General features: G+C 49.6%; 2 protein-coding genes across 14 annotated transcripts; both read right to left on the bottom strand.

Moving 5' to 3' along the window:
• Positions 1-527: 527 nt before the first annotated feature.
• NCMAP (non-compact myelin associated protein) lies at positions 528-12654 on the bottom strand. 9 transcript variants are annotated; one of them, XM_032710099.1, is made up of 5 exons: positions 12588-12643; positions 5357-5424; positions 3452-3546; positions 3222-3306; positions 528-2257 (listed from the first exon to the last, which is right to left on the bottom strand). In XM_032710099.1, exons 3-5 carry the CDS (start codon positions 3534-3536, stop codon positions 2116-2118), a joined length of 312 nt encoding a protein of 103 aa, XP_032565990.1. In that variant the 5' UTR covers positions 3537-3546; positions 5357-5424; positions 12588-12643; the 3' UTR covers positions 528-2115. The 9 variants fall into 9 exon arrangements, with proteins under 9 accessions (XP_032565990.1, XP_032565987.1, XP_032565991.1 ...); XM_032710096.1 differs by having other exon boundaries at positions 5357-5592; positions 12588-12611; XM_032710100.1 differs by lacking the exon at positions 12588-12643 and adding an exon at positions 12007-12182.
• A 4577-nt stretch (positions 12655-17231) lies between these two features.
• On the bottom strand, positions 17232-26030 carry RCAN3 (RCAN family member 3). 5 transcript variants are annotated; one of them, XM_032710091.1, is made up of 6 exons: positions 25981-26019; positions 22286-22326; positions 21387-21629; positions 20677-20850; positions 20056-20227; positions 17232-19298 (listed from the first exon to the last, which is right to left on the bottom strand). In XM_032710091.1, exons 3-6 carry the CDS (start codon positions 21579-21581, stop codon positions 19090-19092), a joined length of 750 nt encoding a protein of 249 aa, XP_032565982.1. In that variant the 5' UTR covers positions 21582-21629; positions 22286-22326; positions 25981-26019; the 3' UTR covers positions 17232-19089. The 5 variants fall into 5 exon arrangements, with proteins under 5 accessions (XP_032565982.1, XP_032565983.1, XP_032565984.1 ...); XM_032710092.1 differs by lacking the exon at positions 25981-26019 and adding an exon at positions 24985-25013; XM_032710093.1 differs by lacking the exon at positions 22286-22326 and having other exon boundaries at positions 25981-26030.
• Positions 26031-26266: the final 236 nt, after the last annotated feature.

Consider the following 26266-nt stretch of genomic DNA (forward strand, 5'->3'; position numbering starts at 1 on the left):
AGCGTGGGATTGTTCCTGGAAAACTTAAATCCACAGCAAATTACACAAGTGGAAATACAGGGGGGGGGTTTTGTTTCTTAGGAAGGTGATTTTTGCTTGCTCAGCACAAGCTCCAGGGTTTTGCTGCCAGGAGGGGATCGTGGGGGCCTCCCAGGATGGGCCAATACGAGGCAAATTTTTACTGGGATTGGAATTTTTTCGACTGAGCAAATGCTGGTGAGGCCAAAGCAGTGACTCTTCCTGCCAGGAACAGCAATTCTGCAAAAGCAGAGTTGCTCACAGTAGCTCTGCTTATTCTGCTCGTGAACTTCAGTGGTTTGAAATGAAGTAAATGGAAAGTAAACAAAATTTGCTAGAAGTAGGTCTGGCTGGTGATGTTGAACATAACAGTAGGATGGGGCTTATCTTTTCTAAAGGTCTTGGTTTCAATACATGCCCAGAGAACATCCTTAGCTGATCAGAGATAGCAACAGAAAGTCAACTCCTTCATATTTTTTAGGAAAAAAATTAGATTTGCGTCCGCTGTCCCTTCTGAATGATTAAATCAATCACCCCTGCCACAAAAAATAAGAGAACTAGGACAAGTAAAATATTTACAGCGAGATTCAGAAACTGCACAAGCAGCTGTCTCAATATTTAGCTTGGAATTCAAACCCTGCTCCAGTTTCAGACAAAAAAAAAATATTGCAAAGTAATTGAATTTAGTTTCTGCACAAAAAAAAAAATCCCAAAAACCCCCCACCAAACCAAAACCAACAAACCACCAGTTAGTAAAAGTGACCTGTTTAAGAAGTGGCTTCTTGGAAAAAATATATAAAAAATAGATGAAGTTGTCCCCCAGTCCCTCCCACCCTCCCCTGAGGACGGGGGGATTCAGGGATGTACCTGTTGGTGACGTGCTGGGAAGAAGCTGCAGGGCAAAAAGCTCTAAAGCTGGAGATTCTCTGATCAGTTCAGTCAGACAACAGTAACTTCCCCCTCTGTCCAGCCATTCCAGTGGGTGATTCCATAAAATTTAAGCTCTGTGTGTCAGGGAGTGGAGCTGTTCCCAGAGCCTCATGTCCTTCCCTTTAAGACGAGGTTTAACTCCTCAGCTCCTTCCTAAAATCCTTCCTGTCTCTGTCAGCCCGTTGGGGGCTGCTCTGACACACCCTCAGACAATCAGCCACTGACTGACAATGCTGCTCTGTGTTCCCACTCAGTGGGCTGTGAATCTCCCTGGGAATTCCTTTGTGGCATTGCTGTACACCCACAACCATCACACTCACAAAACAACATCGTTTTTCTCAGTTCCTTTCTAGGATAAAAACATTTCTAAAAATAGTTGGAGCCCGGTCTGCACCAGAGAACAAAGCCTTGCAGGGGGGGAGTGGCACACTGGGGCTCTGCAAAGCCTCGCTTGCTTTATACAGGATTATTCCTTCTATTTCCAGGCTTATTTTTCCAGTTAAAGAACTCACATTTTGTGCAAGACAAAACATTCTCAGGCAGCTCCAGCCCTGGACCCGAAGCGATTCTCAAGAGTGAAAACCCTCAGACACCCAAGCTCCTTTGGAAATGGAGAGTTACATGGTTTATAGAAACAGTTTAAAAATACTTTAACATAAAAAGTACAGTTTTATCTCAACCCTTACACACGTGGCCTTAGAAACACGACAGGTGAGTAACAATAAATACAATTGTGATGCTTCCTGTGCCATCCATCGTGTGTAAAACACACCACAAACCTGTGCCATGTAATTCACAACAAACCCAGCTCCAGCCTGAGCTGTGGCACGTCCAGATTTTTCTTCCTCTTTATCAGCAGAACAGAGAAAGTTCAAACTCTGAGCGAGCAAAAGCTCCACAAAATCTGAGCTGGCGCCTTCTCACTTTATCCACTCTCCCCACACCCAGGGCTCTGATGAGTCCTGTGCCTCCACCAGCTGATTTCAGCCACAGGAAGAGTGTCCAGACCTCTTATTTTTCCTCCCAGAGAGAGAAATGGGGATTAATTACAATCCACAGGCAAAGCAACAGCCTGTTGCTGTCCCGAAAGCTTTGCTGAGGAGTCCCAGGTCCGTGTGAGCAGCGACAGTTCCACCTCTTGCTGCCGGGGAGGACGAGTGTTCCCGGTTACCTGTCGTGCAGGTGGATGTCCACAGGGATGAAGGTCACTGTGGGAGGCTGGCACAGCCCGTGGCTGTTGTGCCCCAGAGGAGGTGGCATCGCTGCCTTGGAGGGTTTGGGTTCCAGCTCCCGCTTCGCCCGCATGCGCCTGCAGAGGAAACAGTGGGACCGTCAGCGGGGCTGGTGCTCCCGTGGGGAGGGTTGGGAGGGTTCCCACAGAGCCAGGTTGCACTGTACAGTTATTTAAAAGTCAGTAAAAGCCAGGATTTCATCCCAAAGAATCGACAGAGGAAGCGCAGAGCTACATCCGAACCCTGATGGGCTGTTAAGGATTCAGAACAAACCCACGGCCTGGGAGGTTTATTCAGGAAAACAATGTGACTGATGGAAAACATGGAATTTAATCCATGTCATTCCCTGTGCCTGGAGGAAGGGGCTCAGCACCAGCAATAACAGCAGCTCTCAATGAACCAAATGATAACAAAAAAGAAAAAACCTCAAAATTCTAAGCTCCCCAACCACTTTGGTCAGTGGACCAAATTCCCACCCGGAATTAGCAACATGACGTGCTGCAAAGTCATCACACATGGAAAGGGAACAAACTACTGACATTCCCATTTGCTAGTCCAGACCATGGGAATCCTAAAGACTGCCTGTGGCACAGGCACTTAACAGGATTAAGCCTGTTTAAAACTCTTTATAATATCTGCAGTCTGCTGTGTGGCTCACAACAAACACACCACTTGCCAGTTCACCCAGCAATTTAATGTTCTGTTTTGTTTTGTTTTTTTTCAATTTCATCCCAAAGGTACCAAATGGCTTCCAGAGCGTGAGAAGTGAGAAATCAAGCTCCCCTCTGGCAGCTTTGCTGCACGCTCACACCTTCCCTGCATCCACAGGAATCCCTAAGAAGGGCTTCCACCAAGCATCCCCCATGAAGGAATTCTGCTTCCTAACGACCCAGTCACAGAGCACTGACTGTGACCATCAGGACACTTCCAGCAGCACACTGAGGTTTAGATTCTTCTGGAAACTGTCAACAACAAATCCTGAAGTGCTCTGCTGGATGAGAGGAGGGACTTTGGTCCATTTTGGTGAACTTGGCCACCTACCTGTTGTATGTTTTCAAGATGAGCAGAACCACTGTAAAAATGATGATCACTCCTACCACGATGGCAGCAACTATTGCTCCAGAACCTGGGAGAGAAACAGGGAGGGGATAAAAAAAAACCCCTTATTTACAAAGTTGTCACTGTACTCCTTGAAGTTTGGTAAGTACAAGGTCCGCTTAAAAAATAAAATAACAATAAAAAAAAAGCCACCAGCCCATTCCTTTTCTTACTTTGATAGAGACTTTGTTCTTGAGACTTTGTGGTCACGTTCCCTGAGAGCTGAGTGTTGTTGCTCAGTGGTGTGGCCGTCGTCATCTTGATTCAGCTGCAGGGGGAAACAGGGCAGTGAGTTCATAAAACATTAATGAATTATCAACCCAAGTTTGACAGTGATAATTAAGCAACTGTCCATTAAAGGGTCAGAACCTACTAAGTGAGGGTTCACCGAGCTGGGGTTCTTAATGTTTTTCACTGTGGTGAAAATCTGGAATGGAAATTTCGCCCCAATCTTGAGCAGTTTGCTTTAAAATATCCCCTGTTTGGTATTAAAAGGATAAAATAAGACAAACACAACAATGCATTGTTGCTATGTACCATTGCTGTTTGGAATAATATATATTTTAAAAGCTTTAGGATTTTTAGATTATCATCTCAGGCTGAGATACAGTTCTGTACCCAGAATTCAGCAACGTGTCTTGAGGGAAGGGGAAAAGTCAGCACAGAAAGGTTTAAAAACCCCATTCTAAAATAGAATTTAGAGCAGCTTCATTCATCTGATGTGAAGAAGCCTGATTTGAAGCTCCAGAAGCTCCATGGCAAACAAGAGCCACCCCAGGACAGGGTCACTGCTGTGACAGAGGGTTGGTGTGAGTTCAGCCCAGCACCTCCCTCACCCCGGTGTCACCTCAGCTCTGTTGTTGGAAGTGGACAAGCTTCCAAGTGGACAGCTGAAAATATGCCTGTTCCTGGGTTTGGGTTAGGGTAAAACTAGATCTAGAAAAAGCAGCCTGGATGTTTACTGATTTTTTTAAGCCTTTTCCAAATGTTTTCTCAGTGTACCTGGTAAGCTGAGCCGTCAAAGGGCTCCTTCAGCCCGAGAGGGATGTGAGCACCACTTCCAACAGCCCTCTGGAACCACTTCAGCTCCCAGCTCCAGAGAGCTGGGACACTCCAACTATCCTTTGAAAAGTAAATTATTCTTCAACACTCGATATGGAATTGAGTTTCCCATTTCAGATGCTTCCCAGTACAACCAGGCAGGGCTCTGTTATACTCCACTGGGATATTGTGGCCCTGTGGCATGTTCTTGGTGCAGGTAATTTTGCACAGCACAAGATACACGACAGCCAGGAATAATTCAGCAGATGGAAATCAGCTGGTAAGAAAAATAACTGGGAATCTGACAGGCAGCCTGTCCTCCCTTCCCCCTGGGGAGGCTTTCCCAAAGGTTTCTGCAAAGTAGCCTCTACCCAACACGACACACGGTGGCAGGGCACAGATTTGGGAGGCAGGAGGACACAATGGGATGGACAGTGACAGGCAGGGGGTTGTCTGGGGAGGGCACCAGCTGAGCCAACACACGGTGTGTCCTTGGGAGGCTCCGTGGCAGGAATGAGAGGGATCAAGAACCAGCAGGAAGGGAAGCAGTCAGGGTTTGCCTGGGGATGTGGGATCAGGACTGCAAGGTCCATTTCACCAAATACTTCAATCCCCCAAAGGTAAAAAGTTTGAGTTCCTTCTTTTAATCTAAACCCCCAAAATAACTCTGTCCCGAGCCTGTAACTGGGTCGTTCTCCTCTGGCTGAATGATGCCTTTGTTCAGCCCAGGCCACGTTAATTCAGCAGCACGAACAGCAGCTGCAGATCTTTCAACACGGAAATATTTTGTGTTTGGAGCTTGCCCAGCCTTGTTGTGCAGCACAGGGAAAGGGTTCACACACACCTGGGGGCACCTGAGAGGTACCAGAGCTCAGGGAAGAGCTGTCCCTGCCCCTCCCCACCACTCAAAACTGTGGGGACGGGGGTTGTACATTGGCAGCAGAGGCTGAAGAGCCTCTCCATCCCTCTGCAGGCTGGGGAAAGCTGGGCATGGGCAAATTCAGAAAATTCAGAAAAAAAACATGACCAACTGTCACCTTGTGGCTCCTGACCAGAAGAGCTCAAACCCCAGGCTCACAGGAGCGTTCTGCCCCTCCTCTGGCTGCTAAAATAAAAACCCCCAAATAAATAAGACTGAATAGTTTGATATTAAGCCAAGTAATACTCCTGCTTCCTACCTTCCACCTGGTTCAAACCACCTTGAGAAGGGTTGAGCTGTTTGAGCATGAGTCACCCAAACCCAAAGGATTTTTATTGTCGTCAGCGAAACCTCCTGTTTACGAAAAGGATTAATTGATCCACCAGGGTGGGAACAAACAATTGGAAAAATGCATCAGGTCAGGTTTTTTCTCAATGGTGCAGCAAGTCAAGAGGTCCAAGGCCTGTGTCTCCAAGGTCTGTGTCTCCAGCCAGGGCAGGAGGGGCCTGTCCTTTACCTGCAGCAAGTCCCTGCCCCGTGAATCAGCAGGTTCCACCTGACCAAGCCTCTGCTGCGAGACTCAGGGACCCAGCAGAGCCCAGCAAAATCCATGAGAACCCACTGCTTTTGGGGCATTGCAGCCTGGATCCCACTCTGTACGGGAAAGCACATGGAAAGTCAAGAGTGCTGGACAAAAGCCGTTCAGCAGGGGAGAAGAAATGGACTTTGATAAAGCAATCACGGGACATTCCTTCTCCGTGACACACCCCTGCACTTCCCCCTGTGCACACACACCTGCCTGGCCTTTGAGAGCCTCTAACTCACCCAGCCTGGGGGTGGAGGCTCACACTGCTGGTCGTTTTACAGAGCTGCAAATGTTTCCATGAAGTTCAGCTTCGGGCCCCTTTCCATGTAAAACACCTTGGCAGACACAGTGTGTAGGTTGTTTTGGCCCGTGGGAGCGATGCCCCCGTTGGTACAGCCCTCTTGCCCCCCCTACCCTGCCCAATTTCAGCTGGGGGGGCCCCCCCTGTTCCTTCAGGAGGGGATGGGGATCAGAGCTCACCCATCAGCAGCTCCTGGACAATTACAGGAGAGGGGGGACAGGGAACAGAGGGCTCCGTTTGAGTCTTTATCCAGGAGAGCTGGGCTTGGAGAACCAACTCCCTGCCAGGGAAGGCAGGTGCTGGTGAGGAATGCACCCAAATTCAGTGCTTGGCCACCTAGAGAAAGGTGGGGTTTGCATCGAGCGCCTTCCCAGCACCCCCGGGAACATCAGCGGGGATTGGGACAAACGGTGATTTCAGACAGAGATAAAAACACCACGTGCTTCAGTGGGACCTGAATGTGCCCAGATCCACCCTGAGGGGCTCTAAACAGGGAGGAAGGAGGGAAGAAAACCCCGAGTTCAAACTGCTGGGGGGGGGGCAGCTGGGGCAGAGCTGTGGCCTCAGGGGTCTGTGTGACCCCCTTCGTGTCCCCAGGTCAGAGCAGCACCTTCGTGTGTTTGTCTCGGGGTCTGGCACGAGCTCCCCAGGTTTAGCTGTTGTCAAAACACACACTAAAAGCTCTCCATTCCCTCGCCAGGCCAGAGAAAGCTCTGCAAACTGCAGCAGCTCTGTGCAGCAGCAGCACCAAGGAGGGGAGCTCAGTCACCCTCCCTGGCTCCTGTGGTGAGAGGGGCTCAAAGCCCTCAGCTCACACAGGTGACAAGAGCTGAGGGAGGGAGACCAAATCCCTGGGAAGAAACCCCCTCATTTCCAGAGCCACACCTGGGAATATGAACCCAACAGGCTTTTTTTGTCTCTGACTTGCCCAGGAGCAGTGCATAAACCAGGCTGTGAACTGCACATTTCCCAGTTCTAAACCTCTTTTTTTGCTTTAAAATTCAGGGCCACACACATTTCTCCTCTCCCTCTGGGTGAATGGACTTATTCATGGGAAGGACAGCAACTCCACCATGTGCAGCAAAGTGCATTCAGACCCTAAAAAACCACCCCAGACCCTTCAGGGTGGGGCTGCCCATGCAGGCAAGCCAGGATGTGGAAGCAAAACAAGCCAGAGGTATTTTACCACTGGTTACAGGCCAGGATCTGAGGCACACTGGGATCAGAAGGCTTGTGAAATATCCAACAGAACCAGGGTTTGAAGTTAGAATGGAAAAAACCTCAGCAAGCACCACCACCCTGCTGGAGCTCCTGCAGCTCTGAGCCTCCAGCTGGGCACAGAACTGCCCAGGGGGGGCTGCTGGGTTGGGCTCAGATGCCTGTTCTTAATTTTTGTGCCTTTTAAACCCCCTAAATCACCCCTTTTCCCCTGACAAATATCCTATGTGTCACCTAGAGCTTCCCACCCTGGACCCAGGCAGGATTTACTGTTTGTCTGAGCTTCCAGGCAGGAAATTGGGATGCATAAACCCCCCTCCCCATCCAGAGATGCCAAACAGACCCCAATTTTTCAAACTAATACATCATCCAAGAGAAAAAAGGTCTGTTTAACCTGCTGTGGTTACTTAGTGAGGTCCTTAAAAGACATTTGCAATAAATCATTTGGTCCCGTGGCTGCATTTGCAGGAGGTGGAATTACTCTGTTATTTAGGTTTGAAATAATTCATTAAGAGGAAATGGAATAAGATTTCAAACCCAAATTCCCATTTACATGCAGTGCACAGATGATAAATCAAGAGAGAGCTGGGAGCAAATTTGAAGCTTATTCCTGAAAGGAATGCTAGAGGTTGTCTTTTGTTGGCAGCTTTTTTAAAATGACTATTAGAAAGCTCTTATTCTACATTTTTAGCTTATGACTCTACACACAGACACCAAATTAACCAACTCCAAGTGATGTAACCAAGAGCTGGCAAATGAGAACTCTCACGGGATCCAACTCACTACAACAAAGAGGAAAAGATGAAATGATCTGGTTTTGGGAGAAGAGATTCCTGTCCAACAACACTGAGCCATGTCCCCAGACATATTCCCTAGGAATCCTTAAGGGTTCAGCCATCCCTGCACAGATTCAACAGCTCAGATCACAGGTGCTCATCTGGAAATCTGGGATACATCCCCCCTGCAGCAAGTCCTGTGCCTTCTGGAAGGGACTGGAGGCACTTCTACACTACATGTTACACCAGATGGGTTTGGATACACCAGCACATCCCAGAAATGCAGCTCCTGTGCTGGAGGCAGCTCATGAGCAAACAATTCAGCCAGGGAAGTCAGCAGGAGGGAGAGAATTCACTGTACAGGACGAGGCCCGAGGCTCATTCCCAGCTCACCCGGACTCAGCGGGAGCTGGGAGATCATTCCATGCACAAAGAGCTCCACAGAACCATATCTGTGAGCAGCAGCTCCCACCAGTGCCTGCAGCACAATTAACCTGGGATTTGGGGATGAAAAACAGGGTCTAGTGGGTTGCAAGACCCACCACAGCAACGGGGGAAGAAAATCCACCTGCAGTCGTGCACGTGAAGGTGATGGTTGTTAGAGCAGGTGCAAAGCACCACAGGAGCCCCAGAACACATCACAGGACCCCCAAAACACAGCACAGGAGCCCAAAAACATGACACAACCCAGACTTTTTTGCTTGCAGCAAGGCAGTTCTGCCCACTGCTCACATCCCACACTCCGGGAGCGTTCCTGGGAATGGTCATCGGGTGGGGGGCATGGGAGGGAAGGACATGTAATCAGCAGTTAAATATTACCCAGAGAAAAAACTGATTCAGAGAGGAGAAAAATGCCTCCAGGCACCTGCAGGAATCTCTCAAGGCAGGAGTGGCTCCTGGGGGATGGTCAGTGAGACTCGAGGGGACAGATGTTGGAGACCATCAGTGTGGGCACTCAAACAGAAAGCAAGAGGATTAATCCAAGCTGAGCCCTCAGTTAGAGCCTGGCAGGGGTCAGTGGCATCATGCCAAGCACCCCCAAATCCCACCAGCCAACAGTTTCTCTCTGCTGTTCAAAGAAGTTCCAGTAAAGTGCCTGTTGGTGGCAAGTTCTGGACAAATAAAGCACAAAAATGCGTCTCGTCCACGAGGACATTTCCCACAGCGGAAAGTCAACCCCACTTTGAGCACGTAACCACCTAGAAAAGGCCCTGCCACTGCTCTGGAAAAGTCCCCACAGCTTTTCAGATTGCTGGAGGAGAGAGTTTAAAAAAAAAAAAACACTGCAGACCCAGCAATGTGTTTGCAGAAATGCTTCCCAGGCTCTGCACCTCCCCGGATCTGCCATTTCCCGAGCGGGTGGAGCAGCTCAGGAGGTTGTGGAAATCCTCTCTCACCTGCCATTTTCCATCAGAGCATCTGCTTTACTCCAGGCAAACCCCATAAATGCTCCACAGCAGAAGAGAGGGGGTTAGGGCTGAATTTGGAGCTCCCCCAGCCCGAGCTGTGTTTCCTTTGGAGAGCAGATTGGCACAAACACGTGTGACCCCACACGGCTCCCGTGGGCTGCTTTTCCTAAAGACAGGCACATCTGCTGGGCCAAGGGTTTTGAGGCTTCCCTTACAGGTTGATATATCAAGAGGGAATATGCCTTTCCAAGGGATTCTTTGGGTTTCTGCAGGAACACAGCAGAGCCTGTGTGATGCTCTGGGTTGGCACCGTGGGCAGCCCCCTGGGACTGATTCATGGCCTCCTTCACCCTCCTCACCCCAAGCACTGCCAGATCCCACCAAAGAGCACCTTCCCAGCAAGCCCAGAGCTGAGTGGTTCAGTGCTGTGGGATGAATGTGGGGGTTTGTTTGCTCTGGGGGCTGCCCCATCCAAGTGGGACTGTGGTACAGGCAGAGCCCCTTCCCCTGCCCTCCCACCCAGCCTGGCACTTGAAGCAGCTGCACCTTCAGCCTCGTGGCTGGGCAGGGGCACCCCTGGCTGGTGTCTGCCCCGAGCACCTGACAGCAAGGGAGGACTCCAGGGCCTCTGGAATTGGGTTGTAACTTGGTTGCTCCGTGGAGGTGGTTGTGAAAACACCCAGCTGTGTCAGTGGGAAACCGGGTGACTCAGACATCCCTGCAGCTCTTTCCCTCCTCTGTGATCTCCATTCATGCCTCACATCATCCCTCCCTGCAAGAGGCCTGACCAGGGCTATAGGTTTGAGCTGCGTTTCCTGGGGTTTGTGGCTCTCCATGAAAGCAGCACAGTCACCCCCCACCACATTCCTTCCCTCTCCCACGTGCCCAACACCAAACCAGGCCAGGCCAGGGCAGGGCTCACCCTCTGGCCCCTCCTGACACAGTGACCCTGATCCCAGCCTGGCACGAGGGCACAGGAACCCAGGGTGTGGGATGTCACCCAGAGGAGCAGGGGCTGCTCTGGGCAGGCCCCAGCACCCCACAGGGTGTTCAGGATTGGGGGATTTGCCCTCAGAGCACAGGAGCTGCTGATCTGAGAGCCCTGTGTCACCCATGGGCTTCTCCAGCTGCCCTGGGCACTAAATCCTGACTGATTCACTCTCCATTGCCACAGGTGAGGAGAAGAATTCAGTGTAACTGATAAAAGTCATGCTTGCAGGAGCAGCAGACAGAGAGGAGCTGGGCTGGACAGGAAAGCTTCAGGAATTCCTGCCAACAAGGCAGCCAAGCCTCCTGCCAGCTGTGGGCCAGAGCTTTGGGAGTGTTGTCCTTGCTCAGCAGCTCAGCCTGAGGCACAACAGGCTCCCCAGCTGCTGGGCTGGACCTGCTGCAGCTGAAGCTCTTCAGCAACCAGAAAAATGCAAATCCCAATCCTTTTGTGAGAACCTCTGAGAGCTTCACATCCTTCAGGTTTTTCCGTATTAAAAACTACAGAGAGACTCCTGGATGGAGTACAGAGACTCCTGGATGGAATATCACACTGTCAGGGGGCAGGGTTAGATGGGATATTAGGAAAACACTCTTCCCTGGGAGGGTGGGGAAGCCCTGGCACAGGTTGCCCAGAGAAGCTGTGGCTGCCCCATCCCTGGAAGTGTCCAAGGCCAGGATGGACAGGGCTTGGAGCAACCTGGGCTGGTGGAAAGTGTCCCTACCCATGGTTAGAAGAAGATGAACTTTAAGGTCCCTTCCCAACTCAAACCATTCTATGACATAAAGACTCTGTATACACAACACAAGGAACTCTGTCTGCAGCAGGGAAATGCAGCTCCTTTCACTTTGCAAACAGCAGCACGAAAGCAGTCACAGGATTTCTTGCACATGCCAACTTGTTGAATCAGTGAGGCACCTTCCCCTCTCCCAGGAACCCTTTAGACAAACACACAGGTGGTTGATACCTCATGTTTTCAGCCTGGGAATCCCTCAAGCCCAGCCTGGCACCCACAGCCTGGTTACCTGTCCCTACAGAGAGACAAAAAGCTCTGACAGGCTGTGGAGTCACTGGTCCCTGCTCTGCCTTTGTCTCCTGGTTTGTAAGCACTAAACGAAACCCTCCTGCCCAAACACTCCAGCCCAGCCCAGCGTATCACAGCAGTGAAATCTGTTTACAAAATGCTCTGCTTCCTTTAGCAAGGACTTCCTGGGGCATTAAATACATAAATTACCAGGAAAGACCAGAAATTGCCGTTTAAACCTGTCAGCAACTTCAGCATGTTCCCAAATAATGCAAGCACTGTAGTTCAGTTTTGTGCTGGAGACACTCAGCGAGCTGTAACACAATGCTCTGAGCTTTCTAGTCCTTCTCCTGCTAAATACCACTTTGCCAGCCCTTTCCAGCCACTCAACAGATTAAAGAAAAAGAAAACCAAACCCACCCACACACACACAACAAAACCACAAACAAAAAAACCACCAACAAACCCTTATTTAAAACGCTGGGGTTGAATAAGTCAGGAGACCAGAGATCCAGCGTTTCCAGCGATGAAAGGACACCGCCAGCTAGGGAACAACCGCTCAACAGCCGCGCCGAGTTCTCTCCGGGGAGGGAACAACAGCTCAGCCCCAGTCCCGACCCTTCGAGGTTTCCGATTAATGGAACAACTGCTCGAGCACCAGCAGAGCAGGGCGAGGGCATCTGCTCTCTGTTTCTCTCCGGCTCAGAGCTGCCCATAAAGAGCTCCGCGCTTGCCGCGGTACCCGCGCACAAACCCGGGGCAACCTCGAGCACAAACCCGGGGCAACCTCGAGCACAAACCCGGGGCAACCTCGAGCACAAACCCGGGGCAACCTCGAGCACAAACCCGGGGCAACCTCGAGCACAAACCCGGGGCAACCTCGAGCACAAACCCGGGGCAACCTCGAGCACAAACCCGGAGTAACCTGGAGCACAAACCCGGGGCAACCGCGCCCAGAAACGGGTGTTCGCAGCGGCAGAAGGGCGCAAACAGGGAGGGTGAAATCGGTGGTAAATGAAAAGCGACTCCCCCGCCGCGGGTACTCACGGAGGATGCTGCGGGCTCCGGGCGCTCCCGCGGCCGCTCCGGCTCCTTCCCCCGGCCGGGGCTCGCCCGCCGCCCCTTGCCCGGCCCGGGGACAGCCCGGTGCCGCTGTCGCTGCCGCCGCAGCCCCGGCACGGCCCCGGCACGGCCCCGCCGCCCGCAGGTGCCTCCCCGGGGCCGCCCAGCCCGGCCCGGCCCCCGGCGCCGCCTCCGCGGGTGCCCCCGGTACGGCCGGGCTGCGGCTGGGAGGGGGATGGATGATGGATGATGGATGATGGAAGGCTGATGGATGATGGAAGGCTCTGGGATACGACCCACTCTCCCCCTCCCAAGCTCACAGCCAGAGCGCCGGAGGTTTGGGAACAGCCCGACTCCCGCGGCGCTTCGGTGCCCAAAGGTCTTCCAGGCTCTTCGGGGGAAGGATCCCAAACGCGTCCATCCCAGGTGGTTCTGCCCACTCGTCAGGATCAAGCTGGAAAGGAATCCTTGCCTTTAACCCGTGCTTCGACGGGTTTATCCTGTGTTTCCCGCTAAAGAGTGGGGAAGAAGTGTGTGACCACAGTCCCTGTCTGGATTTTTCCTGTGGAAATCCCACTTACAAAAGGGATCTGTCCCCTGCCTAGACCTGATGCTGCTCCCACGGGAAACCAGAAAACCACATGAACAAGCCACAGCCCTCAGCCCAGGCTCAGCTCGTGGTTTAGGATTGTTGTGCGGATGTTTCCCCCCCCCCCCCCATCCTCCAGTTCAGCTTCCCCAGCTGCAACCAGAGCCACCATCCCTGCAACAACCCACCTGAAACACAGGGATGGAACCTGCCCCTTACAAAGTCCTGCCTCCACATGCAAAGGCAGCAACAGGGGCATCCCAACAGTCCATAAACATTTGCAGTGGATTTCTTGGGAAGACCAGAGTACGGCACAGCCTGAAAAGCTGGGATGAGGAAGGAGGTGCTTCCTTACCTCACAGCTCTCTGCTTCTTCCTGGGTGAGAAATGTTCACTCTGGGTCTGTGCACTCTGATCTGTAGGTTCACCACATAAAGCACTTTGGGGAGCCACTGACAAAGATGTCAAATATAAACCTGAACTTGCACTTATAAACCTGAACCTGGATTTATAAACCTGAACCTGGATTTATAAACCTGAACCTGGATTTATAAACCTAAACCTGGATTTATAAACCTAAACCTGGATTTATAAACCTAAACCTGGATTTATAAACCTAAACTTGCCTTGGTGCCAGTCAGTGCTTGCACCAAAGAGAAAGCTACAGCCACATGTCCCATTTGAGAAGCTGGTGCTCAAGTCCAAGTGAAGACTTAAAGAACAACCAGACCAGCACAGACCATCACAGGGAATGAGAACTCACCTCCTCCAGAAACTTCTGTGTTCCCAACACGGGTCATGCTCAGTTTGGTGCCCACCATGGACTGGTTTCTACACTGCACCCCAAGCTGAACCCTACAGAGGCTTTCTCACCAGAAACCACATCCAATTATTCAGCAATTTTCCTGTACAACTACAAAGACCCACATTAGTCACTTCCAGCTCAATCCTTTTGCCTCAATCCCTCCCCGTGCAGCTCCTTAAAACCAGAGACTGAAGCCTCAGCAGGGATTACTCACCAGTCATCTTTTCAAGGGAATACATTTTGCTTGATTGGTTTCTTTTCAATTACTGCCTCATCCTGCATGAACAAGAAGGAACATGAGGCTCTCCTGGGAACAGGAGTGGTTTTCCAGCCACGTACCTTCCCTGGGCTGCATCTCTGGAGAGCACAAGGGGCTTCTTTCAACAGTGAGCAACCATCACTTGGAAGAGGTATGAATGCAAGTTAATGAAAGTAATTAATAACTCAATTTAAATAGTATAAGAAAGAAGGAACCAGCCTCTGTGACTGTTGGGTGGATGTGGAAAGAAGAAAACGTTCTGTGTTGCTATCAAGCATTGGCTGGATGATGTTCCTCCCTTGCAGAGATCAAAGTCCAAAGGAGAATTCAGATCTCCTGCTTCCCACTGCTCTGTCCTGATTAAGGACATTCCCTCTGGGACAGGTACCTGAGGAAAGAAAGACCCTTTGCTTTAGAGAAAACCCCCCTGGAGCTTCTGTTTGAAGTCTCATCCAATTCAGGGGGTCCCCCTGGGAGGAACTGGCACACAGCAATCCCAGCTGGAAGCAGCCCAGTGTGACTGTTCCCAGGCACCACAGTGTGCTCAGCATCCTTTAAGCCCTAAAACCCACCTGGATTTATGAGGTGCTGCCCCTGCCACGACGCTCAGGAGGTTGTGAACATCCACGGGGACGCCAAGGACGAGCCCGGTGAAGGCAAATGTGAGGCAGCAGAGAGGGAGGGTGGGACTTTCCCAAGTGTTTGCTTGAGAAGAAATCCCTCACCAGGTCCTAAATTTGTAGCCCTTTACCATTAGCTACAGCAATAAACCCACACACTGGGTTTGTACACCGTTAAATGTGTAAATACTTATAAATGTTTATACACTGTTGTGTATAAAGCTCTGCTGCCAACACCAGTTACCCAGTTTACAGCTCCTCAGCCACCAGTCCTGATCTATTCCTGTTAGAGGAGGACAAAAGGACACACTGGGATGCTCCAGAACAATCCTGACAGAGTCAGTGAATGCTGAAAGACGTAACAGGACTCTCAATTAACTACAAGGGCTGCTACAGCCTTACAGAAGCCCTAAAGAAGATAAATTCCCTGAATTTATCCATGGAGAAGGTCTGGACCCCTCCTGGAACACCAGGGCAGTTCACAGCACCACTGGTTACATTTCCTGCACTGAGCAGGGCAGGGCCTGGGACTGTCTTAGTGAGAACAAAGGCAGAGCAGAGATATTGCAACAGACTGACCAGAAATTCATTATTACAGTCTGGAATTGTGTTATGAAACCGGGACCTCAGCACTCTACACATCCCCACAGCCTCAAAAGCCATTCCCAGACAGCCCTGCAAGGGCTGGAGCTGAGCTGAGGGGACCTGTCCCAGCAGGAGAGCACAGTCCAGGCCCTGCCTGGGACAGGGACATGGTCCTGCACAGTCACAAAGGACACACAGTTTGGCATTTTGGTATTTTATGTACCAGCAAACCAGGAGTGTCCTTCCCACTGCCTCACCCTGGGACTGCTGATAGCTGGGATATGTTCAGTGCAGCAGGGAAATCAAACTTTCCCTTCCACAAGCCTGAACAGGCCAAGGTGTTAAAAATGAGAGAGCCCAAGTTCAGGGGAGGATTTTAACACATCAGTTAACATTGGAACACGGAGTGTTTTTAGTGGGACTCAGCACAAATACAGCCCAGGGGCCCACCCATCCCTCCACTCAGATGGGCACATGGCAGGACACAACTCCAGTCCTGGTCTTTTTTAACTGAGACAATTAAACAGAGCCTGTGAAATCTTCCTGGAGCTGAGTGTGAGGTCAGGGCCAGCCCTGTGTCACACCCCACGGGGCTGCAGGGGCAATACCTACAGGAGGAGGAGTGTTTTATCCTGCTCTGCATTTTCTCCAAGGCATGAGGCTTGGCTGGGGTCTCCTTCCACATTAAACACACACTGGACCATAAATCTCTCCTAGCAAGTTTTCCACTCAGAGCAGAGCAAGTAAACAAAGCCTGGCAAGATGAACATAACAGTCTTCTGTTCTGGGCTAAATAATCCAAAAGCAGACAAAAATGGAAGTGAAACCTTTCAAGGAATAAATGAAGCAATAGGCATTTTATCCATGAGGCCTTTCCAGGGGAAGCAGTTCAGCAAAGAGGTAGAACGAGGAGCTGTAATCACATGTTTGCAAAAACAGGGCTTGTTCTCAGCTATTGGGAAATAAAACCAAACCACCCCCAGCAACTGTAAATCCAGAAGACACAGGCCCAGAGAAACACCACACATTTCAGCTGCTTCCAGAGGAAGCTTTAAAGGGATCTGGGGTATTTATTTATCTGGGGTATTTATTTATACAAAGTGCAGGCTCAGAAAGGGCTCGAGTTGGTGCCCCTGTGCCAGCCCTGCTGCTAAAAATAGCACCCAACAGCAGGTCAGTGATTCAGAGAAACAGGTTCTGGTGGTTGTTACCGAGTCATGGCATGCAGTAAATAAAGCAGAGTTGAAGTTCATTCACTCCCAAGGCAGGGGTGTCACCCTGGAGTGACCAGAGCCACTTCTGGTACCGACCCATGGCCAGGACTCACCTGCTCCTGATGTCATCCAGGACAAAAGCCCATGGTTTAGTTTTGTGGATCAGTGCACCCCACATTATTTCTGTAGAGTCTGGCCCTTTCTCTCCTGTGGAAATGGGTCTTGGGGGAGATTTTTTGAAAGCAAGGAAATATTTCTCTTAATTGCAACAAAACCTTCGCAGAGCTCAGGACTGGCCCAAGTGTCAAACTCCCCCGAGGACTGACCTGGGCTGGGAGAGGCCCCCAAACCCACCAAAAACACCCTCAGTCCCTCCTGCAGCCCAGCAGCTCCCAGGATATTTCTGCTGAAACCCCCAGCTTCTTCACTTCCCTGATAATTTCCACATGGAAAACCACAAACAGTTACCGGGAGCGTTCGCTCCAGGCAGACACCACCGTGAAAAATCTTATATATCAAACTTGGTCCAACCTCTGGAAAACAGCTAAAATCCCAAGTGTGAATGGCACTGCATTGTTTTATTTTGAGTGTCTTTACACAGTGAGAAGTGCTGGAATGTTCCACATTTTACACGTTTACACATCGACAACATCACACTTGCTTTGCCTTAGAAAACTGTTTCTGAGGGTTTTCCACTTATTCCTACTCACAGCACCTTCTACAGTGGGGTAGAAATCAAACAGCTCACAAAATATAAACAACACAGAGAATCCAGACAGGCCTTCTGGAGTTTTAAAAATCCACAAGCCTGATGGGTGATACAGGTTTTTGTTGGGTTTTTCCCCTTTGTTTCGGTACCACAGAACAGTGAGACAGAGAAGTTGGTCTTTGAGTGATTTTAATACCTGAAGAGATACATAAATATCACACCTGTGGAGGCAAGGTGAACAAATCCCATTTTCCTACCTTTTTAATCTCTACTATTCCTGCCTCTGGAAGGACCTGCCTGCAGGATCCCACTTTGCATCATGGAGCTGGTGGTGGGAGGGATCACAATCCAGGACAACACAAGAGCTGGAAACTCCAGCTCCATCCATGTGAATCCCTGACCATTCCTTTTCTCTCTGCTGTCAGCCAAGTGAGAACACTTTGGAAAGTTCAATAAGCAAGTCATGAAAGACTGAATCACACTAAAATGAACCCGAAAAATCCGAGTTTCTGAACGACTCAAATGATTTCTACACACAAACATCAGCAGCCTGGTTTGTTCACAAATCATTCTATCCTCTGAAATAGAAAAAAAAAAAAAGAAGAATCTGTCTAGACTAAAAAAGTTTGGCTATAAAATAGCATAAAAGCACAGGAGCAGGTGTTGTTATACCAAGGCATATTTTCCTCCTACTAAAAAACACTTAACACAAAGATCACAAAATCAAAGATCTGTGTTCTAAAAGATGCACCCTGCTCTCAGAGGCAGCAGATGCTCTGCCAGACACGCAGGATGCCACACAGGAAAACAGCAAACAAGGGCTGAAACTGCATAAGAACTGGCTAAGCCAGGCAACTGATTGTCTTTGAGAATACAAAACAGACTGGAGAAGTTAAAAATTAACCCTCAGCATCTTATCTCCTGACATGACCTAACAGTCACTGCATTATCTGGCCCAGGACTGGACATGTTCAGAGAGGATCAGAGACAACCCATTCAGCAGCTGGACCCATATTTTAATCTACCTACTGTAATTAACTCCTAATGAGGTGTCAGTGCAAACCAGCAGTGCACCACCCAGAGCTCAGAGCAGGAGTGTTGGTGACAGACTCAGTGTGTGGCTCTTTCCCAGTGCAGCCACCAAACCCAGCTGGGTTCAGCTCCATCCCTGTGTTTGTGCCTCATGTCAAATCACAAACACGTACTTGGCGTTTCTGAGGAAAGCAAAGGTTAATCCTCACCTCAGCTGGGAAGGAGTTTTAGCACAAAGAGTGCATTTCACTTGTGTTTAACACTGTGTTAACTGGAAGCTGTTGGACCAGCACAGATCAGCTTTAAGTTGCTGTGCAAGGAGCTTTCTGGAACCCAGTCACGACAGCAAGAGATTATTTCAGCACTTGGTACATCACACTGTACAACAGAAACAAAAAAGAGTAACATCTTAAAAAAAAAAAAAACCAAACCCAAACCACAACCAGACTCCCTAATTGTCACTATTTCAAGTCAGGTGGATTTGCTACACTCGGGGGGGGGTGGGGATGGGACTAGTCCCTAAAATTAAAGTGCTTTTCAGAGCATTGGCATCCAGACTCTTGAGCATGAGAGACAACTACAAGTCAGATCTGTTGTCGCTACAGCAGCAGCACAGACATCGACACACGGACTCAGGAGTGTCTGGTGTTGGTACCCCCTGGAGCAGCTCAGCTCTAGCAGTGCATGGTCCCCCCCACCTCCAGGGCACACTCGAAGGCCTTGGAGTCGCCCAGGATCGTCGGGGGGGGGTCTGGGCGCCGGGTCTGCAGGATCTTCCGTTTGGGGTTTTTGATCTCCTCCTCCTCCTCCGTCTCGCTCTCGCACACGTGGACGACGACGCTGGGGGTGGAGTCTGTCCCCGCGTGCAGCTCGTACTTCTCCCCTGGGAGCAGCAAACAAAAACCGGGCTAAAACACCCCCCAGGGCAAAGCATTTAACCTCAAAAGCTCCTCAGTATCCCCAGCGGCACAACCAGATATTCATCCTCGGTTTGCTCAACCTCCACACTTCACTGAACCTCTTTAAAATAGTTCCATCGTCCTTCGAATACCATCAGCCTTTCAGCTGGTATTTAAAGCAAGGAAGGGATGCTAAAAACCCTCAGGAGCCACTGAAGACATCAAAGCACAAGCAGCACACACGTTTTTAAGTGGCATCATTTATGCTGTACATTTTGTGTGACACTTGCAAATGAAAACCCACAAAAGCACTCGAAAAGGTTAAGCCTCCATATTTCCTGTTTTTCACAGAAAGCAAACACCATGTTTCCCAGGAAGGCTCAGAAAGAAGTTGATGATTAAACCCAAAAAGTACATATTAGCATCTCTACATCCTCAGTAACTTGAGCTGCATGAGACTGAAGTTCTCATGCCTCTTTTACAGTTTGTTCCTTAATGCTGAGACTCTGACAGAATTCAATATATGGACGTGATGGAGCCAGTACCACACAGGCCACTCTGTGCTACTCTTTCAATCAATTAACTAATTAAGTAAAAAAAGTGATGGATCATTTCATTCAAGGAAGAAACATCACATAAAAGAGGCCGAGTTTCTTCTCACACAAAGATAAGGAGATAAAAATCCCTCTATAACCATTTTTGAAGTTAAGCATCACAGCAAAAGCAGGTCAGTGTTCCCACCTGGTCCCAGCTTGGAGACAGCACACAGCAAGTCATAGTTTATCAGGGGAGTTGCATCTTCACTCTGTTTCCACCCAACTGGTGGAGAGGCAGGGGGGGAAATCAGGAACTGTTTGACAGGTTGGGGAGGGAGGAGGTAGGACTTGTCACCTATTTCGCTGGATACCTGCACCTGAAGGCAAAACCAGGAGACACAGGTGGTAAATATTAATTCCCTCTTTATTTAGTCCCTTCCCCACTAATGCTTCTCCATCCTCTGCTTTAGCAACGCTCCATTCAGCCCAGCTTTAAACATAATTTCCCCCAGGGAAACGCTGCAGTTCAGAACTTGGCCTGTGCAAGTGCTGCCAGTGCTGATCCAGCAACAACATCCCTGCAAAGCATCTGTCATGTGGAACATTTTGCATCCACTCCTTTCCTTTCAGCACATTTCTGTTCGGGTAGGAACAGCAAAACTGCCCCTAAAGGGTGAATTTTATCCCTGTCAGTGACTCCCTGACACAGCTCAGTGCAGGACAATGAGGTTGGAGGTGACTTCTGATGGTACCACAAATGGAACTCTGGGACAAAGGAGGAATAAAGGGACAGGGACACAGGCACAACATCTTTGTTCCCTCACACCTGTGCAAAGTAAAGCTTCAGCTTCTTCCCACTGAAGTCTGTTTCGTGCAGCTCTATCCGTGCTCTCGCTGCTGCCTCGGGATTGCTGAAGTTTATCCTCACCCTTCTGAAGCTCTTAAACAACTGGAAAGTCACTTGGTCATCATAGACTGTGAAAAGGGCCTCAAACCTCTCCTAGAGATGAAGTAAAAACATTCTCCAGACACAAAATGAACATTTTCTCTCTGGGAAAACACACTGCCCTTTCACCTTCCCCTCCCAAATCCCATCCAATTCCTTCATCTCCTCAACCTGCCCATTCCACACCTCCCTCAGTTCCCCTGTAAACCCGTGTTCAGTGCAGCAGCTTTGTCCCAGAGCTAAATCTGAATTCCAAGAGCACCTGGATGTGGACAGAGACCAAAAGCTCGGAATACACAAACTGCCACCTAGTGAGAGAAACTCGAAGTGCAGATCTCCAAAAGTTCACCTTCCACAAGGATTTCCGTGGGAGCAGCACTGTGTATCCACTAACAACTTCAAAGGCCAGGGAAGAGTGGTATTATCTGCTCTTTGGTAACTCTACTCATGCTGCTCTGAGCTTCCCAGGAAAACACTTTGGGTTGGGTTGTTCCCCCAGTTATAACAAGCATTAATACACTGAAAATCCAGACAAAAACGTTCAATAGCTGCAGCTGCACTTCCAACCCCACCCCCTCCTCCTGCCTTACCTTTTCCTCCTGCACCTCAAACACAGCTTCGTGGACACTGCAAGCAAAGAGGGAGGTAGGCAAGTCACTTAAATCCATCATCTCTTCCAAATCATCTTCATTTTCCCCAAAAATCATCTGCTCCTCCTCCTCCTGGTCGCTGCTGTACAGGTCTGACTGGCTGTCGCTCCAGGACTTCATGGGGTCCCTCAGCATCCTTCACCCACTGCAGCTCCTGGGCACGGGCCAGCTTCCACCAGGGCTCTGCCATCCCAAAAAACACAACCCAAACTCAGTGGGAGGGCACCACACCACCCTGCCCTGGCTGGGGAGGCAAAGAATTTTACAGAAACAAAGAAGAGAAGTCACCCTGACATTTGTTGTCACCCCCAAATGAGCAGCATCACATCCCAGCCCTGCAAGGGGAGCGAGGACTCTGCTGCTCAGTCAAAAGGAAATTAAAGTTCCTTTCCTGTCAAGGAGCTGAAATTCCTCCTCCCTTTGCCCTGACAGAAATCCAAAATGACAACACTGCTCTAGAAGCTTTCCTCCATGACACACTTTGCACTGAACAGCCATTTCTTATTTAACAATTAAAACCCCTTCCCGAGTCATCAGAGGGGTCTTCTGATAGTTGAGGAAATAACTTTATTTCCTCAGGTACACAGCAAAGTCAAACCACCTCTCCAAAGCCTCTCCAGGCACATGTGGAACAAAATCTAAAATCTCCTAATGGAGGGAAATTTCCTTCTCCTGAGCACTGGAAAATACCTTTCCTTCCCATGGGGAAGAGTATCTACAGCTGTGAGTAAACACATCAAGGGATTAAAAAAAAAATGCAAAAAAAAGCAAAAGACTAAATAAAAGAGTTTAGGGAGACTAGTTTTTATACAGTAAAAAAAGATTTTAAAGGAGTGTACCTTCTGCCACCTATGGCTGCAATAATCTTGAGGTTATCACACTGCAAATGAGAGAAAACATGGAACTGCACTGGATCTACCTTTGGAAAGAGTGTTAATTTATCACATAACACTAAAAAAAGATAGGTAAATATATTGGTGTTTCATTGGCAATGGTCTCATTTGGAATATCAGCTTATTCTTTTGAAGCAGACACTGAGAAATGCCATGAACTGAAACAAAACCACATTAAAAATGCAGAATAAACCCACTCTCACTCATGGGAAAACATTAAGACAAGATTTCTAATTAACAACACACAAACACTTTGGACTTAAGGCGAAAAATCACGTAAAAATGAGGGAAAAATATTTAGGATAAATGGTTTTAAGTATTTCCAAACTGCTCTGGGACACACCCAAGGTGTGATGCTCCATTAAATGAGTTAAATCAGGGGAACAAGAGCTGTTGGAAGGATCCTGTGCTCCTGTAACTGCCCCAGTCCCTGTCACCCCTTCAGCCAAACCACCACAAACTCGGGCACAGACCTGGGAACGTTTCCTGAATTTCCCCAGGAGAAGCTCCTCAGTGTCACAGAAAGGATGGAAATGCAAGAAAATGAGTTTGCTGGTGGAAACCTCCTTTTTTGTGCTCGCTGATTCACACAAGGAGGGGAGAGAAAAGGGAACAAAAATGCACCAACAAGGGAAAGAACAAAAGGCACCATCTGGTCTGGGAGAAATCTGGGCTCAGCAAACAGGGCAGCAGGACACAGACACTCCTCCAGTCCAGCCAAGGTGGAACTGAGAGCAACATTCCAGCCCTGGATTGCCTTTGGTTCTAAAACACCAGCTTAAAAGACCACTGTGGGGGAGGAAAAAAAAAAAAATTCAGTTTTTCCTTCTTTTTCTGAATTTGGTTGAAGTGATTCAGAGAATTATAATTAAGTTCAAAGTTCCAGCACGAGGAGGTTCTAAAACTCTGAAACTCCTTTTGCATTTTGGGAAAAAAAAAAAAAGAAGAAGACATCCATGTTATTGCCACGTCTTGGGGTGGAACAGAACAGGGCAGTTTTGTAAAGAAAAAGGTGACAAATGGAAAAGTAAAAGGCAAGACTGATGGTAGGGCAGGCAACACAATTAAGGAAAGGTCTTTGCCAAATCGACTCAGGAGCAGGAGAGGGATCAATAACAAACAAAAGTGTTTGCAGACAAGTGCCAGGAGCTCAGATATCCCAGACAGCACACACACAGTCAGAGAGGAGGGATGAAAAAGGAAAGGGGAAAAAAAGCCAAGAAAAGAGTCAGAGCACCCAGCTTCTTTACAATTAATTTCTGTACCACTGAACAATTCAAGTTCCCTGTGAAGTGGACAGAAAGTGATGGTTGCACAGTCACTGTGACTGTCAAGAGATGCACACAAACCTGCCCAGTTATCATCTTAACACTGAACAAATTCAGCTGGCAGCCCCTGCACCTTCATTCTGTGTCCTGATTCGCTTCATCCAGCTCCCTGTGGAAAAACAGGCAACCAACCACCACCTCTGCCCTCCCACCTCCAAAACACACGGGGATTAAACCAAATGCACATCTGGGTTCTGGGCACAGAGCTGAGGGGACAGCCCTGGTGTCCCTGCACTGCAGGCCTGCCCTCTGCTCACCACTGTGTCATTTTCCCATGTAAATGCCTCTCATACTTGGAAAATCCCAATTTTTGCTGACCAGACAACGTGTGGCATCACGGCACACATCAGATCCTGCAGGGGAACTGTTGCACTGAGGAGATGCTCTGCAGGTCTGTAGAGTTTAAGAATCCTGATGGAAAACACCCTGTCCCCAGCTCTTGGTTAGATGCAAAACCATCACGTTTTAAGATTTAAACACAGCAGGAAAACACCTGACTGGGTTAAATTTTCTGCCCTGTGAAAAGGCAGCAGGTCTCCAGTGCTGAGTGTAAATGACACCAGAGAGCTGGGGCAGTTTAACCCTCCCCGTGCCAGGAAGCAGATTAAATTCCTTCCTCAGCCAGTAACACAAATCCCCAGAAATCATCTCATTGCTTTAAAGAGCAAGAGGGGAAACGTGGACATGGTTAAGCTGCAGAACACAGTGCAGTTATTCCCTTGAATTCCTGCAGCTTGCAGGGAGAAGGGATTTAATAGAATCAATTTTGGCCTAAGTTAAGGGAACATTTCAGCAGCAACATCAACAGCTCTGTGTAATTTCCAGCACAGCATTTCCTGCTGTAAAACCAAAATCTGAAAAGCTTCTGTAGAGAACACTGAGCCATAAAAGCTACTTCAATTATGCTGTGGTTCTTCCTTCATTAAGAATGCATCATAGTTCTATTCTTTTTAATCATAAACCTACAGGGTTAATTCTGGGTGGTTTTTTTCTCATATTACTCATTTTTCATGACTTCATCCAAATCAGTATCAAAGCACCTGGTTACTGAGCAGTGCAAGAATATCCAACACCTTCCCTGGCATCAGATGAGACAGGTAAGACTGATGTGTGAACGTTAATTAACAAGTCCAGTGACAAACAGCCCTGTGAGAAGTGATATTTTAAAGAGATCAGGCAGAATTATTTGATTATGCAATTAATAAACCAGAAGAAGGGCACTCCAAGCTTGACAGGTACAGGAATGTGATTATCAGTGCAACAGCCAAAACACTCTGATTCAGCTTCCCCAGGAAAAAAGGGAATTTCTTCACTTACCTCCCTGGAAAGGTGAGAGGTTCCTACTTATCTATGAATGGAGATATGCAAATGCAAATTACAACCAGCTAATTCCTATTACGATCAGCTAATTCTTACAAGAGTATTAAGTGCAATAAACAAATTAAAAGCGATTTCATTGCAATACTCATTAGCAAACTATTTGCTCATTTCATATTTAACACCCTCACACAGCTCGACTGAGAGGATCCCAAGAACTAAAGCCACTGGGATCAGACCTTTCACTAAGCCCTTTCTTCTGGGAATTAATACCTGCTTACCACTTAAACACCGGGTGACAGGGGCCGCTCAAACACTCGAAAGCAAACTCTCCAAGTTCACGCAGAGCTAAAAAAATCTGAAATTTAAGCGAAGCAGCTTCTGCCACCGGGGGCTTCAGTTCTTCCCCGGCACAGGCAGCACCGGGGGGGTTTTTCCTGGGCATCCTCTGGAGCAGCAGCTGAGCAGGAGCAGCTCCCTCACAGTCACATCCCACCCTCCCGAAAACCCTCAACGTGAGGGCTGCACGCGGCGACTCCCACAGCAACAGAATCCTCCCCGAGGAGCTGAGGGGCAGAAATCCTTCCCTGGGAGGGTGGGGAGGCCCTGGCACAGGTTTGCCCAGAGAAGCTGTGGCTGCCCCATCCCTGGGAGTGTCCAAGGCCAGGTTGGACGGGGCTTGGAGCAACCTGGGCTGGTGGAAGGTGTCCCTGCCCGTGGCAGGGGGTGGCACTGGGTGATCTTTGAGGTCCCTTCCCACCCCACCCCACGATCCCACACCCCGTGGAGCTGCCCCGGGCGAGCGCAGGGGCCCGGGGGGGGTCACCCCCCTCCCGGGCCGGAGCCCTCGCTGGGGATATTCTTTAATTAAAAACCCCCCCAAACCCTCGGGATCCGCCCTAAGGGAGAGAAAAAAAAAACAAAAACACATCAACAAAACAACAACTTCCCCACCCGCGGCTCGGAGCGCTCGGCCCGGGCCGGGCCTCACCTCACCTGCGGGCGGGGCGGCGGGAGCGCGCACGGCGGTGTCCCTGTTGTGGGGCTGGAGCGGCGGGAGCGCGCACGGCGGTGTCCCTGTTGTGGGGCGGCGGGAGCGCGCACCGACCGAGGCGCGGTGTCCGTGTGGGGCCGGGGCGGCGGGAGCGCGCACGGGCACGGCGCGGGAGCGGCGGGAGCGGCGGGAGAGGCGGGAACGCGCCTGCGCGCGCCACCCACTCCCACCTCTCCTCCCCCCCCCCGCGCCTCCGGGAGCGGCGGGGAGAGGGTCGGTGACCCGGAT

The sequence above is a fragment of the Chiroxiphia lanceolata genome, chromosome 24 (genome assembly GCF_009829145.1).
Source record: "Chiroxiphia lanceolata isolate bChiLan1 chromosome 24, bChiLan1.pri, whole genome shotgun sequence".
NCBI classification, from domain to species: domain Eukaryota; kingdom Metazoa; phylum Chordata; class Aves; order Passeriformes; family Pipridae; genus Chiroxiphia; species Chiroxiphia lanceolata.